General features: G+C 41.2%; 1 protein-coding gene across 2 annotated transcripts in view; it reads right to left on the bottom strand.

The window, feature by feature from the left end:
* Positions 1-2: 2 nt before the first annotated feature.
* Positions 3-15,853, bottom strand: part of abcc3 (ATP-binding cassette, sub-family C (CFTR/MRP), member 3) — a 54,879-nt gene continuing 39,028 nt past the window's right edge. Inside the window, exons 18-31 of one of the 2 annotated variants that reach the window (XM_085465511.1) lie at positions 15,534-15,701; positions 13,500-13,683; positions 13,297-13,405; positions 12,893-13,049; positions 12,517-12,724; positions 10,631-10,944; positions 6,269-6,468; positions 4,932-5,058; positions 3,879-3,980; positions 3,208-3,354; positions 2,957-3,115; positions 2,000-2,166; positions 1,724-1,918; positions 3-1,192 (exon numbers count right to left, since the gene is read on the bottom strand). In XM_085465511.1, coding sequence (XP_085321637.1) covers positions 1,081-1,192; positions 1,724-1,918; positions 2,000-2,166; positions 2,957-3,115; positions 3,208-3,354; positions 3,879-3,980; positions 4,932-5,058; positions 6,269-6,468; positions 10,631-10,944; positions 12,517-12,724; positions 12,893-13,049; positions 13,297-13,405; positions 13,500-13,683; positions 15,534-15,701 — 2,349 coding nt within the window. In that variant the 3' untranslated portion in view covers positions 3-1,080. Of the gene's footprint in view, positions 1,193-1,723; positions 1,919-1,999; positions 2,167-2,956; positions 3,116-3,207; positions 3,355-3,878; positions 3,981-4,931; positions 5,059-6,268; positions 6,469-10,630; positions 10,945-11,737; positions 12,049-12,516; positions 12,725-12,892; positions 13,050-13,296; positions 13,406-13,499; positions 13,684-15,533; positions 15,702-15,853 lie in introns of both variants that reach the window. The other variant, XM_085465512.1, reaches the window with a different exon arrangement.

Genomic DNA, 15,853 nt, shown 5'->3' with positions numbered 1-15,853 from the left:
GTTTACAACAAACCTGTTATGTGCCCAAACTAACAACAGAGCACATTAATCTCTTAGCATCCACGAGGTCACAGCAACCCATCTAGGATAAAGGTTCCACACCCAAGTGGAAAAACGTAAAGGTTTTCATTTGAAAGGCAGCGTTTAAAAAAAAAAAAAAAATCAGACATATGGCTAAAACAAAATAAACCCCAAGCAGCCTCTTTAACATAAAAAGCAAATATCTTGATTGTAAAATGTCTTGATTGTAAAATGTTAAAGTCATATCATATTTGACCCTTTGGCATGCAAATGACAATCCCATCTGGAACCATGACTTCAATAAGCAGAAACAAAAATCAGAAGGTTTTATACCCCAGCACCATTTAGAGACAGCACAACAATTTCGTTCTTCCTTTTTTATATATAAAGGCATTTTCATATTACATATTTTGGTGGTACATAATTCAAGTTTTTATAGATTTGGTTCACAGAAGAATCACATAAGTAACTGAGCACACTTCCCTAGATAAGACAATTCTTTAAAAGTAGCTTAAATAATAGTGCAGTACAAAAATAAGTGGGTTCATCACAAAAATGTAGGGTTTTTCTCATGTGAAAGGTACAGTGGCACATTATTCTTCTTTGTAGAAAATATGACATTAAAAAGGTCCTCCTTTTTTTGTTGTCGTGTTGTTTGTTTTGCAGCAGAGAGCCGATTAGAAAACGATACATTCACTGGCTTTCTTTATCCCACTGGCAGAAGGCACTAGAGAGCAGACTTGGCTCAAATGACATTTGCACTTATGGCTTTTTTTACTTGCAGGACAATCAGAGCCAGAAACTTCCTACTGAAACATTTGTTTATGTCCTGATGTGTTTTTGACAGACGCTGCAACTACTTGCAAGTGCTAAAGGACCCAAGTCTGTAGAGGAGCTCAGGATTCATTCAAAGAGAGCAATAAGGTTCCTGAAAATGATAACAAGTGCACACAGAAAGTATTCTTCAGTTCCACTGCCAGGTTTCAAACAGACTCAGACTGAAGTGAACTGAGCTGAATTCCAGACTCTGGTTTACAACATCGGGACAAAAAGGCAGTTCTACTGTGCCAGTCCTGCATCTTTAGCCATGCCGTAGAAGATTCCTCTCTTAGATATAAGGTTTGTAGGAGTATCAAACTCAGCTATCCGTCCCTTGTCCAACACCAGCACTCTGTAAGAAGAGAGGAAGAGAGTGTGATTCATTCACAAGACCTATACAGGTTTTAAATCAGTACATTCTTATTTTCTTTTACACACACATCACATTATCAAATTTACTCCTACTTTGCTTTTGGTAGAAAAGCATCAGTATTGTGTGTTACAGTTCTAAAAATCTCACTTACTTCAAAATAATGAGCAGCTATTTCTAAAATAGTTTTAAAGTGGCCCATTTCTGCCCCTGGGACCTGACTAGAGTAGCTTTGCATGATTCAAAATAATGAATAATAGATGTTTTAGCCACATTCTCTTTGAGGGCATCCTCCCTTTAAGCCAAGGATGATAAGAATGGCTCTCCCTTGCAAAAAAAAAGAGTTGAACAGCAGGTCGGCTATAACCACAGTTTTGTTCCTGAGATGACCATACTAAGGATATCCATCGTCTATGAGCGTTCACCATTGTAACAGTACATATAAATATATGACAGAAAAAAGGAAAAGCAGGTGGTGCATTTTCCCTTCAAAGTAATCGGTAAGGTACTAACCTTGTGTAATCCATTATTGTGTTGAGTCTGTGTGCAATGGTGAAGACGGTGCAGTCTTCAAACTGAGTCCTGATGGTGGATTGGATGAGGTCATCTGTCTCCAGGTCGATAGCAGCAGTAGCTTCATCCAGGATGAGGATCCTGGTCTTCCTCAAGAGGGCTCGAGCTAAACACACTAGCTGCCTCTGGCCCACACTGGAGACACCAAAATCCAGTAGGTGAAACAGCATTTACAGACAAGCCTTGCTCACCGTGCTTCTTTGTCTCTGAACGTACCTGAGGTTCTCTCCTCCCTCTGAACATTCGAGGTCCAGTTTTGCTGCCTGGTTACTGACAAACTTGTGGAGGTGAGAATGTTCCAGGGCTTTCCACACCTCTTCATCGCTGTACTTCTCAAAAGGGTCCAGGTTCATCCTCAGTGTCCCAGAGAACAGCACAGGCTCCTGAGGCAAACACAGAAACACAGGTGAGCAGGAATAAGCTACCACAACCCTGGCTGGAAAGGAAAACCGACAGATGGACATTCAGCTGGGCTCTCACTCTGATATTATTCGATGCTACAGAGTGGCAGGGTGAACTTGGGTGGGTGCAGGGTGGTGGTGGGTATCACTGGTAAGGTGCAAAGCACTAGCTTTAGTTTACAGCACACAGACAGATCAGCAACTAAATTAAGAATTAGCAGTCTCCAGAGCCTCAGTCAACATAACAACAATCTAAATAACCCCGTTTATGTGACTCAAGCTGTTTTCACATAATCTTTGAACAATTTTTACAATAACATTTTTACAATAACAGGCTCAGGGAGGGGCAGATGGCCTGGTTCTTCCTGTTAAAAGGGAGCTTTTCCTTCCCACTGTCGCCAAGTGGCTGCTCACAGGGGGCTGTTTGACTGGTGATTTCAGATGTTTCCCGACTAGAGATAGTGGAATATAGAGCTTGAGACAGCAGTAGCAGATATCACAGTTAATAATATTAACTGCGCTATGTCCGCATTGGCTTAAAAGTTTTGGTCCTTGAGTTATACCAGACCCTAATAAGTGTTAGAAGTAAATAGATGCTTTTTATACTGTAATTACTACTCTGAATCATTTAGTTTAGTTTTTTTCCTGTTGATGTATGAGATCTAAACTGTACATATTTCATTGGAAAATTAAGATTATTCGCACAAATACTGACATATAATCCTTTTCAAACATACAGGTGCTTCATTCAGGCAGAATTTGACAGTCGTACCTGTGGAATGATGGTGAGTTTAGACCGCAGGTCGTGCAGGCCTATCTCTGATATCTTCACGTTGTCGATGGTGATCTCGCCTCCCGCAGCTTCCAGCAATCTGAAGAGGCAGAGCGTCATCGAAGACTTGCCGGCCCCCGTACGACCTACGATACCGATCTGCGCAGAAACACACGGAGTTGTGTTGAACACCCCACTGAGCCATTATTCTGCACTGATAAATAAATCATCTCGGCATATCCTCCCCACACCTTCTCTCCTCCCTTGACTCTTAGCGTGATGTCCTTCAGAACGAGGTCCAGTCCCTCTCGGTACCGAACGCTGTAGTCGTTGAACTCCACATTCCCCTGCATGGGCCATTCAGGTGGGGGCTTCTTGTCCTCCACCTCCCAGGGGGCCTGTAAACACAAACACAGCTCTTCATGGTAGGAAAACTTTCTGAGCAACTCATTAGCCTATTTGGCTTGGACCAGAACCGATTTGTTTATCAGGCTAAGAAGTCAGAGAGCTGTACTTCTTTGCACAGCCACTCGGAGCTGCCAAATATTTATTTCACCTCTGGGATGCACCGGATGCTTCAAACAGAGGCTTTCAATAACAGCTACACCAACTAATGCACAGAAGGCGCGCTTTCTGTGATGGCTACTGAAAAAGTACACTCTGTACAGTATAAGTGCCCTGTTTCTCTGCAACAGAGGGGCCCTTGTTGGCAGCAGGTAAGCTAACATTTCTGGAACTAGTTACAGTTTATAGGTCTTGTGTTGCAGAGTTGAGCAACAAGGCAGGTTTTTTTTTTTTTAACGTGGCTAAATTCCTACATTTTAACCGTAGCACAAAGCCAACACCACTTTAAAAGCAAACACATGAACAGTCCCATCTTCACAGAGTATTAGAAAGGTGCTTAAAGGGATTCATGACATACCTCTGTCTTGGTCTCAGAGTACTCCTTCACTCTCTCCACTGCTACTATGTTGTTCTCCAGTTCTGAAGTCATCCGCACCATCCAGTTCAAAGACATGGTCACCTATTGAAACAATGCCTTATGAAACACTCCAGAAATTTACAATAAGGGATGCTGTGTGTCCACTACAGCAAAGTAAGGCAAAGCAAAACAACTTCCAGAGCCTTGTAAATAAAAAATGACTTACATAAAAGACATTAAGACAAAATGAAAAGGAAAAAGTTTTAAATTGAGCAGAAAACAAGTAGGCCCTTCACATGAACGTGAAGCAGCTCAACTAGATACTAACGAGCTGAACTTACAATATGAAGACTTATTCACATATAACTTCATTCAATTAAAGCTGTATAATATTTGGTGAAGTTCAAGGGAAGCGTTAGCATGCAAGTAAAGTAAGGTTTATTAGCTAAAACTGAGCAAAAGGATAAATGATGTTACTAAACAACCCCATCCAATAAAATTGTGATACAGAGTAAAATGCAGATACATTCAGAAAGCAATGATCTGCTTTAAGTGAGAAAATGAAGCTCATTCTTAATTTGATGACAGCAACATATCTCAAAAATACAGAGACAGATCCATGTTTACCACTGTGCAACACCCCCCTCTTCTTTAAGCAACAGTCTGTAAACACTGAAATTTCTCAAGCACATTATAGATCAGAAGAGTAGTAACTGTGAGGCACAGATGATAAAATATTTAAAAGGATAAATGCTAGAAACTAAAATTTGAAATAAATTAAGATGCTTTGCTAAACAACAAACATGAGTTTTCATAAAGTTAAAAGTAACTGATAAAGTGATAAGAGGCAATACTGAGAACACTTATAGCGCTCTGTATTTCAAGCAAACAATAGGCTAAGAGGATAAAACACTGATTTGATCCATGGTAAAAATACCAGTGACTGCAGCTTTACTGAGAAAGCATTATAAATATAAAAAATGCTATAAAGTGACATTATTACTGGTTAAATGAGATATCTAGGTCATATTCTTGCAATAGCTGTAGTAGTACCTGTAGAGCATAGGACACCGACAGACCCACGAGGCCGGGACTAAGACTGTCCTTTCCTGTCACCGCAAACAGGCCAGCAAACAACACAATGCAGTTTCCAATGAACTCAATTCGCACTCCGAGCCACCTGTAAAACAGCAGATGCAGTTGACCTTAAGAACACCTGAGAAACTAAAACACGGGATAATTCAGCACCTCGTGTTACGACAATAATGACTTATACTCATTACTGGGATACAAGGGGCAGTGCCATTGATAGAGCCACAAGTTTTAGAAATATTATTTATTGTGGAGCAACACTATAGTAAGTACAGTATATTTTCTTATGTGTGTATAGACAGTGTGCGAATTCCTTTTGTGCTTTTCACTCTTTGCACTCAGACAGTGTTTCACATTAACGCCATCTTTCCAATAAGATGGACAGATGTTAGAAAATCTGCTTTTTTCTTAAAAAAGGATCAGGTGAGAATTTTGATATTGACCTTGACCTTTCTCACTATGTGTTAATAGACCTCTCTGCATTGAACAATACTTGTTATTAATCTCTGGTTCTCTTCCACAGCACGTATTTTATCCCGTCTTCCTTCTCTCACCCCAACAGATGGCCCCGCCCCTCCCTGAGCCTGGTTCTGCCGGAGGTTTCTTCCTGTTAAAAGGGAGTTTTTCCTTCCCACTGTCGCCTTGCTCAAGTGCTTGCTCAAGTGCTTGCTCATAGGGGGTCAAATGATAGTTGGGTTTTTCTCTGTATCTATTATTGTAGGGTCTACCTTACGATATAAAGCACCTTGAGGCGATTGTTGTTGATTTGGCGCTATATAAATAAAATTGAATTGAGTTGAATATTACCTATGCTACACCCAGTTAGCTTAGCTTATCATAAAAGCTGCACACAGGTGCAAACGATTTGCTAAGCTTTGTTAGAAGCCACCAAAATTTCACTGTGCAATTTGAGTTTAAACAGTCATTGTAGTTAACCATAATAAACCTACAGACACGAGCAGGATTGATTTTCTCATCTTGTCACTCAAACTTAAGGCTGAATAGAAGAGAAGAAGTCTTTGAGCATGAGTACTCCTTACCTTTCTATAGTTATAAACACTAGATATTCGCCATTTGTGCACACGAGACAATGAGATTTTTAAAAAACCCACCTTATAGAACTTTAGGGGCTCCATAAGTAACAGATTATGTGCAGCCACAATTTGAAACAAAATTCAAAGCAGAAAGAATCAGCCAAACAGAGACGCAGAATTTTTACATGCAGTGGCTGTGCACAGAGCGACACAAGAACTCAAGACTGGAACACAGCTGCTTCTCTGCTGGAGCAGGATACTTGCCTGTTTGACACTATACCAGGGTAGTAACTCTTTTGGTTCTCATCCACTTTGATATCACTCATCAGAACAAAGGCAGAGTGCCTGCCATATGCTCGGATTACACTACAGCCAGTGATGGTCTCAGAGAAATGGGAGTATATGGGAGAGCGGCTGACCGACTCCAGACGCTTTAGCTGCCGAGACGTGGCAACGTAAAATCTCTACAAGCATTGAGGGGGAGAAAAACAGACAATGTTAAAACACAACAAGGCTTTCCACGTGCTCAGATATGTTTAAATATGATGCAAATACAGGCTCACACGCATACACACGCACACCCACACAGAGTAATGAAGAAAGCCTATGTTAACAAAACAACTGCAGATATTTGACCCTGAGCTTTTAAGCATTTAAGCATATTAAACTAATACAAATAACAAGATTCACTGATAAAATCCGCAAAGCTGACAGAACAGGTGATTTTTATCTGCAGGTGTTTTGTTTTTCATTACACATATATCTGCATCCAAATCAAATTTATACACAAACAGCCGTAATATTTCTGAAAGTGTTAGAAGCTTGAAGCGATAGTTCTGCTTTTCTGAGTATTTGGTAGTTTCTGAGCACAGTGAGATTAAAGACGAATATGGCAGAGAGACAAGCGATGCAAAGTGGATGCCATGACAAAGCTGCAGGAACAACATTTAGTGTTACTGTTAAGCTGATATTAGTTGTGTGAGTGTGCAGTTAGTATCACGTAGTGAGGACACAGAATATTCCCTTAAAGACAAACTGAGAGTTGGGTAAGCAAATCTTTGGGCAGTGACGCAACTTTTATCATTTTTGCCCTTTATGCCACATTTGAAATGAAAGATTCCATTTTATTTATTAAAAAAGAAATAAATCGTATAGACAGTTTTATATGTTCATGATGTGAAATATGACTTGATAAGTAACCTACGTTATAGATATTTTTATTAGTTACACAGGAAAAGGTTAGAATATGAGACGTATATACCTCATGTGGTCATGGCACAACATGTGGCTAAATGAGCCCACTTTAATCAGGCTTCCCTTTGACTACAATGGACTGTAGGAAGATTAATGGCTTAATAAACATTTTAGTTCATTCTAAAAGAGTTAATGTGTACTTAATAAGATAAAAAAAAAGACATCTGCAAACATCTGCGGAAAACAAAGATAATGGATGAATGATCACAGGATTCCTTCCATGGTTTAAAAAAAAAAAAAAAACGTAGATAACACTCTTTAGGATGTCCGTAAATCATTATCCACACCTATGGTAAATCGAGATGCCACAAGAGTAAATATAGAGGGTTCACCACAAGGTGCAAACCAGCGATCAGTCTCAACATTAAAAAGAATTGGGCACTGGTTTAAATCACAGGTTGAGTTGGAGCCAGGTGAATCTCTCCCCAACCGGTCGCGGCAGATGGCCCCGCCCCTCCCTGAGGTTTCTGGAGGTTTCTTCCTGTTAAAAGGGAGTTTTTCCTTCCCACTGTCGCCAAAGTGCTTGCTCATAGGGGGTCATATGATTGTTGGGTTTTTCTCTGAATGTATTATTGTAGGATCTAACCGTACACTATAAAGCGCCTTGACACGACTGTTGCTGCAATTTCTGTATGAATAAAATTGAATTGGATTGAATTGAATTGAATCATTGTCCTTGAAATGTCTCACGTTTTTGTTGCACTGGCAGAATCGCATGTTATTCTCCATCTACATGCTTCTGTTGGGTCAGATTACTCTGGAAATGTTAGTGTTAATTTCCAATCTTCTGTGGATAATATGCAGTTATATTTTCTGCCGACAGGCTGTGACGTAAACACAGTCTCACATTGCTGGGCTCACTCAGATTCAGCCAAGCATTGAAGTTTAACAGACAACTTTCTTCATCTACTACATCTTCTGTGGCATCAGAGAGCTTAAATTGTGAAAATTGTGTCACTTCCCAGTCACCTCCAGGCTAACTGTATTATCCTGGTGGGCAATTCCAGGCCTCGAGGGCCAGTGTCCTGCAGGTTTAAAATGTGTCCTTGAGCCAACACAGCTGATTTAAATGGCTAAATGACCTCCTCAACATGTCCTGAACTTCTCCAGAGGCCTGGTAAGGAACTAATCATTTGATTCAGGTGTTTTGACCCAGGGTGACATCTAAAACCTGCAGGATCCTTGAGGCCTGGAGTTGCTCACCCCTGTCCTAAAGCCTTTCAAAATCCTATAAGAAAAACCTGTAGTGAGTTGGCACCTGACAAAAAGAGATTCATACTCATTCATATTCTAGTCACCTAGTTATTGAACAGCTGTTTGAGCCTTCAACTAAATGCCTGCACACTTAACTGAAAGCCAAAGGGCTGACACTGCACAATTTCATCCGATGAGTTAGATAAACCTGTGATATGCAATAGAAAGCCGAGATAACCCTGATACCAGAAAAGTAAAAAGGACACCATGTGTTAAAATTGTTAGTTTGCCCTTTAACTGCATATAGGCAACAAAGTGTTGCTTGAGCACTGAGACAACCACCTTTTCTATGAGTCTTTAAAACTGACGACGTAATCAGCAGAAATTTATTTTGTGAATGTTAGTGTTGATTTGTGAATGTTAGTGTTGATTATATCTCGTAGCATTTATTAAAACGTATATTAACACAGCAGTGCTGAACACTATAGAGAGATACCACCAACACTAACCACTGCTGCTGACACCAACACCACTAAACAGATTAGAAAGGGCTGCTCTCACGGCAGAAATGTTTGCCCTGTCCTCGGTGAAGTTGCTCATCTTTTGTGCATGTGATTGTTTAAAAAACAGGATGTAAATAAAGAAATGTAGTTCATGCATGAGCTTTTTAATAAGTAATACGAGCTCCCAAACTAGAACCAAATTACACTGGATCCTTCAAGGCTGGGGCCAACACATCTATTGAAATAACCTGACAGCATTGTAGCCAAAATTATATTTTTTTGTGGTGTATATGGGACAACATATATGATGATACAGATATATCTGTATGAGGCCAACAATGACAGTTAATTTAAAGCGCAAAGGCCCAAATATGTTTTGCGAAATGAAAAATAAAATTCCTTAAAAACTGTTCTTTACTGCTTTATGAAACCTCGCAGAGGAACAGATAAGTTTCTTTTTGACACACTGAACGATGTTAAAAGCAGGAAAAACATGCACGGCTCTTTATCCACATCTGATTTTCAGTTAGTAATATTATTTCTGCCCTAAGAGAAGCCCTGCCTCCGTGGATCGACTGTAACGAGTGCTGGGCTGTATACCTTTATATCTGGTACACAGAGACGTTTCTCAAGGCTAACAGGTGTTTTTTTGGGCTACAAAGTTTAGAAGAATAACTTATAAATGTGATGCTTCACTCACAAGCTCGTATGCAGGAGCACTGACGTGAAAACTTTTTGTTATTCGACTTGCTAAAATGACGAAAAGTGGCATCATATCAATTCTTGAATCAGAACTGACAGGAATTTAGGAATTAAGCCCATTACACGATGAGTGTGTTGCAAAAAGTGACACGAAATTCTGAATTTTTCAGATATGAACTTGTAACATACACACACCGAACCGAACGAGTTCACTGAAAAAAATAACGTGGACGTGAAATGAGCTGGTCCTGATGTTTGTGAAGAAGAAAAGGAAGAAACTTGAGATTCTGGTTTTATCCGATTCTCGTGAGAAGGCAGCGGCGGGGAGAATTTCATGGTTTGATTCCAGAGTTGAAGCTTTCATACATATCTCAGCATGTCAGTGGGGCTATTTTACTATTGTTGGGACAGCATCTGACGACACAGAAATCATTTCACAGAGCTGACTGACTTAGAGACGTACAGCTGTGTCTCTCGCAAAGTACTATTATTTTACCACGTCTATATTCAGTACCAGTGCGCGCTTTGAGATACGAGTGCCAAATGCAGTGACGTGATTGGTCAGATGTGTTCATGCAGTAACTATAACAAGAACAACAACATGATCTACTGTGCAAATACTTGTGTGATAGATATTTCAGGTCATACTGCCCAGCACTAACTGCAATCCAATTCACATTTGTTGATTACAGCAAAAAACAGTTTAACTGACGTTTTGCTGCATTTTAAACCCATAAAACAACTGAAATAACTACGGCTCACACAGTCTTAAACTACAGACTGGCCACTGAGCGACTAAGGCCACAACAATTTATGACTACTGGACTAGACCAAACCACACAGCAACTAAATCTAGACGAGTAACGATCACTGCCTCAACCACATGCAGCTGTTTACTACCACACGCACACTCAACAGCACTCGCAGACATGCATGTTATATTAATGAGTTAGCAGACTCTTTTCCTATTTACCTGAACCCACCAATAGAACACCATTAACGGGGCTATGACTATGAGGAACATTGGGGTGAGGGCACAGCATATGAGCAGCACATTCAGTGTGTACCAGAAAGTGCGCATCCATATGTCAATATTGTCTGGGATCTGGGAGTCTATAGCATCCACATCTTTGCTGAAGCGGTTTAGTAACCGCCCAGTAGGGGTGCTCTCGAAGAAGCCCTGCGGAGCTCGCAGGACCCCCTGAAGTAAGTTGCGGTGTGTGAGCTTGGCTGCCTGCAGCATACTGTAGGCCCGGCACAGCAGGCAGTTAATCAACAGCAGCGCACCTGCGAGACAGGAGGGGAGGGGGTCAGGTGTGACAACACAATAACGCCTGCGTTAAATGGATGAGCAGCCTGTGAGACAGCAACTTTCAGTGTCAGTGCAGGTTTCCCAGAGTCAGTCCTCTACGCCACTTATACACCTCATAAGTGGCATTTTATCATCATATTCTTTCATTTATGCTTCCCTTTTGTGCACATGGTGCTTACTTTTAATATCTAATGGAAAACTACCAGATGTGGAAATTTTAAAAGACTAAATAATTAAAAATTTTCATTAACTTCAACAGAGAAATGTGAGATACTGCTATCATTTCACCTAAGAAGGTGAGGTCACACTGGCCTTCGATAAAAATAAAGTTTATTTAGTTGTGTTAACAGTGCTTCACCACTAGAGGGGGGTATAGATCACTAAAAACTGACTGACGTGACTTTGATTTTGTTCACGATACAGTGATGGTGTGAATGTGTTTAGGAGCGTGATCTGTGAGGTGTGTGTGTGCATGTGCATCGCAGCAAGCTGCAGGCAGGACAGGAAGTGTTTTGGCTGTGGAGAAAGAGCAAAGTGAGTTTACAACTGAAAAGGAAAAAATGACAGCAGGAGGTGCTCATCATGGACAACATTGCAGGCTACGGAGGAAACAAGCCAAACCTGACGGTTACAAATTTTGCTGCGGTAAACATGCAAGCAGCATGCCACTTGAGGAAGAGGAAGAGCCCCACATTTTCAAGGAAAAGAAGAACTGAGAGGACACATTTGGCACGCGAGCCACACTGCCACCCGACCCCACCCAAGTACCTGGACAAAGACGTATATGACAGCCAGGGGTACTATGACAACAGCAAAAATGGGTGTGCTGAAAACAATAACTAATATAGTGGAGAGAGAAACGAAGAAGGTGCCCAGGAACATGAGCACAGTGGACGGCAGAGCCTCATCTATCACGTAGATGTCCTTGGAGAAGCGGTTGATGATGCGTCCTATAGGGGTGGTGTCAAAGAAAGACTGGGGCGTGTGGAATTTGTTGGTGAGCAGGTTAAAGTGCAGCTTCTTGGCTGCACCGATGTTCCCCATGGCTAATGTGAAGGAAGCAATCATGATCAGGATACCTGGGATTAGGTTAAACCACAGGAGCAGAAGAAAAATTGATTAGGGGGAGGAACGTTTCACTGTAGAACGAGAAAGCAGCTGTTATAAATAGACATGGGCAGCTTCTGTCCTGAATGTGAGGTAGTCAGGGGAGCAGTTCACCATGAAAGGAGCCGCAGTTAAAGAAAAAAAGGATGTCTCTTGTATACAAGAACAATGCTCAGTGTATTCCAATTAACGATGCTGTAATCAGATTAACTCTCCTTTGGCTCACAGCATCTCTCCAGAGTTTACTGTACAAAAGAGAAGCATTTCAACTGGCTGCAAAGCAAATCTGTTCCGATTATTTCAGTAAAACACAAAGAAAAAGCTGTGAGGGTGGAAGTATAAAGTAGGCATTCAGGTTCAACAATCCGACATGGCAGCTGTTTGCATTTCCGCATTAAATACATGCATTTAAATAAACATTCAGCATCAGCGTGTCTTACCTTGTGCAAACCCCAGTGCCGCGTACACCCCCACCCTCATCTGAACATTTTCCGCGGTGCTATTCGTCACGGCGTCATTGGTCCACTCGCTGAGCCAGATGTTTGTTCCGATGGAGGCAGCGCTCTGACAGCCGTACAGGAAGCAGATGACCACTGACAGCAGTGGTCCGACTGCCTTGACGTACTCCAGGTACACCTTTCCTTTCACCTGGGATCAAAACAAAAGATAATTCAGGGGTCGATGTGGTCCAACCAGTGAATACCAGGTTGCTATGTTGCAGTGAACGCTGAGCAGTCGTGGGTCAAAGGTGGAGAACTTTAAAATGAGCAGTTATATATTTGCAGGTTAAAAAGAATTGAAATATGATGCACCGACCTGGCCGGTTTCTGCCGTTTCTGCCTGGATGAGTTTCTCCATCTCGCGCGGTTTCTTCTTGTCTTGCGACTCTGAATGTTTTCGCTGGCTGCAGCCATGTCTCCTTACTGAACGGGACCTGGGGTTCTCTCCGTCTGAGGACATAATGCTCATCTGCCTGTAAAAAGGGGCACAGGGCAATGAGCTCACACTACTGAACAGGGTCAGGATAACTGGTGGCGATAATGCATTTATTCAACTGCTATTTTGTGCAAAAAGACTCCATATTTTTCAATTTGCTTAATGTTTTAAAAAGCTCATATAATTCTTGAGAAATTCCTGATAAAAAAAAGACAAAGTTTGGAGTTTATGCAACAACCGTTTTATCTCATCCAAGTTTAAATATCCAGTTTTTTTCAATTTACCTTATAAAACTTCTTTTTGCTTCATTGATCATTGGTTCACTGTCCACCATGTCTGTGTGGTTGCTAAGGGCGTCATCGGGGAACAATTCGTCATCTTCAATGATCTCATCTGTGAGAGCAGAACACCAGCATGAGATACTATTGAACCATCAATCCGTTCTGCACCAACATGAGGTGATATGTAAGGGGAGGAAATGCTGTACCGCTGGCCTCATCCTCCTCCATAATATCCTCCAGGGCATAATTTCTGAGGAACTCGGCGAATGCTCCGTTCTGCTTGAGGAGATCCTGATAGGAGCCCATCTCTGACACCCGGCCATCCACCATCACCATTATATTATCCACCTGAGGCAGGAAGCTGATGCCATGTGTCACCAGGATGCGTGTCTGGAGTCAAACACAAGAAACTTCTGTCATGCAATAAACCAGTATGACAATTACCATTTGCATGAACAAGACCAATTAAACTGCCGAAAATGAAAATATTAGACTTAGTGATTTAATTATTGAGGAAGATCATCCTTTAGCCCAAGGCTATAATCTGGCATATTTACATTTGTTATGTTCATTAATATGTATTGTCCCTCTTTCTAAATAAAACTAAAATTAAATTAAAATTAATATTGTCCATCTGGGAGGGGGAAAAAAGCACGCGATCCCAAGCGCTTATTTTCTGCGTACAGCCTTGTGCAACAATCCCTCGAAAACCACATTTGCAGGAACCGCCGATCTGTCCTGCACATTAGGTTAGAGGAGCTTTAGAGCAAGCTGGATTCCAGATATTCACTTTCATGGTATTTCTATTATTACAAGGTCAGGACTTTGACTTGGCTGTTCCAAAACATTCGATTTCTTTTGTATTTGACCGTTCTGATGAAGAATGACTTGCAAGTTATGTTTGTTTTGTTATGTTATGTATGTTTTGCTGCATGACTCAGGTTTTCCTGAGATTTGGTTCTTGGGGGGGGGGAGGAAAAACATCCTGAATTTGCTGAATCTGGGTGATGGGAAGCAGGTGAGCCAAAAATAAACTTCTCTCAACTTCTAGCAATTTAATCCTAGAAAGCACTGAGGTGACAAAGCCATGTGTGACGATTGAATCTCAGAAGATTATCACAACAACTCATCTTCTGGGAAGCTCAGAGATATGTGTGCATGCACTCATAATTTCCTTTCAACTCTCCTTTTCATACATCCCTGTTTCTTAAATAAATACAGGACGCACACTCACACCTGACAGGAAACACCTGCATTTAATTTCACCAAAAGGCAGAGGTCTCCACACCCTTCCCCTCTTTTTTTTAAAAAAAAATATTGAACCGCTGTGTACTTTTTAGGTTCTTGTTCCTACTTTTAAAAGCTACAGCCATTACAATTTAGCTGAATGCACTTTTGGTTCATAGTTCTCTTTAAAGTAACAAAAGAGAGAAGGAAAAAACAACAACCCAAAAAAACCTAATGAACCGGCAGAGAACAGTGAGTAGCATCTTACTAATGAGGGAGAAAAAGATACAACTGTACATACTATATTAAATACTGCATTGTACAGTATATAAATAAAGAAAACCTGAAGGCCAGCTGTTAGTCAGGTTCAGTAACTTCTGAATATGACTACTTCCAGCAGAACGCTGCCACACAAAGTTACTCTTTTTACAAACTGGTGTCATAAATATGAAAAATCAGCAGATTGGAAAGTGATCAAACCTCATAAAACTTCCTGTCCAGTAGAAAGATAAGACACAACTTCCTCTTCTGATAAAATTACAGCTCTGCGAGGCTGTCCGTTTCACACTGAACTGCAGAAGTTTATAATGGTAGTCTAAAGCACTTGGGTGGTCAGGAAGAGTAGGAAAGTACTACATAAATACAAGTACATGAAACTGTTCAGACTCTAACGGTCGCATTCCGGCACAGAGCCAGACAACCACCTGATGTCCACCAACAGAAGGCCGGTGGATCGATGCCCAGCTCCTCCAGGCCATGTGTTGGAAGTATCGGCGTGTAAGTTACTGAACGGAGTGTGAGTGTATGCAAATATTAGATAAAACGCTGTGTGTGACTGGGTGAATGACACTTAGTAGTAGTAGACTTCAGCAGTAAAACTGAGCCGAAAGTAGCAGTTCATTTACAACATAATAGGACAAAGATTCATGTCATATTTACTGGTTGTGTTGTTTACAGAGAACCTTTACATCATCAACTAACCAGGACAGAAGTTGAGTTTAGAGTCTCCTCACCTTGCCCTTCAGAGCCCCTTCTGGGCCGATCAGGTTGTCAAAGATGTGTTTGGACACGTGGGCGTCCACCGCGGACAGCGGATCATCCAACAGATAGACATCAGCATCACTGTACAGAGCTCGAGCCAGGCTCACCCTCTGTCTCTGACCACCAGACAGATTGATGCCCTGCAGGACAAAAACCAAATAAAAAGGCCGAGGCTGAATTTATATCAGAGTTCCTCGAATCAGAAGCCTGATTACATTAGCAACGAGTATCCAATAAATTCAGGAGAGATCTTTGATGAAAGTCATCAACAAGTGCTGAGAGAAAATTGGAA

Source organism: Copadichromis virginalis, linkage group LG8 (assembly GCF_057382275.1).
Source record: "Copadichromis virginalis isolate Kocher_CV1m ecotype Utaka linkage group LG8, C_Virginalis_male_GT1.1, whole genome shotgun sequence".
Lineage (NCBI taxonomy): Eukaryota > Metazoa > Chordata > Actinopteri > Cichliformes > Cichlidae > Copadichromis > Copadichromis virginalis.
The sequence above is the reverse complement of the archived record's forward strand: the minus strand, read 5'-3'. Positions and strand labels throughout refer to the sequence as shown.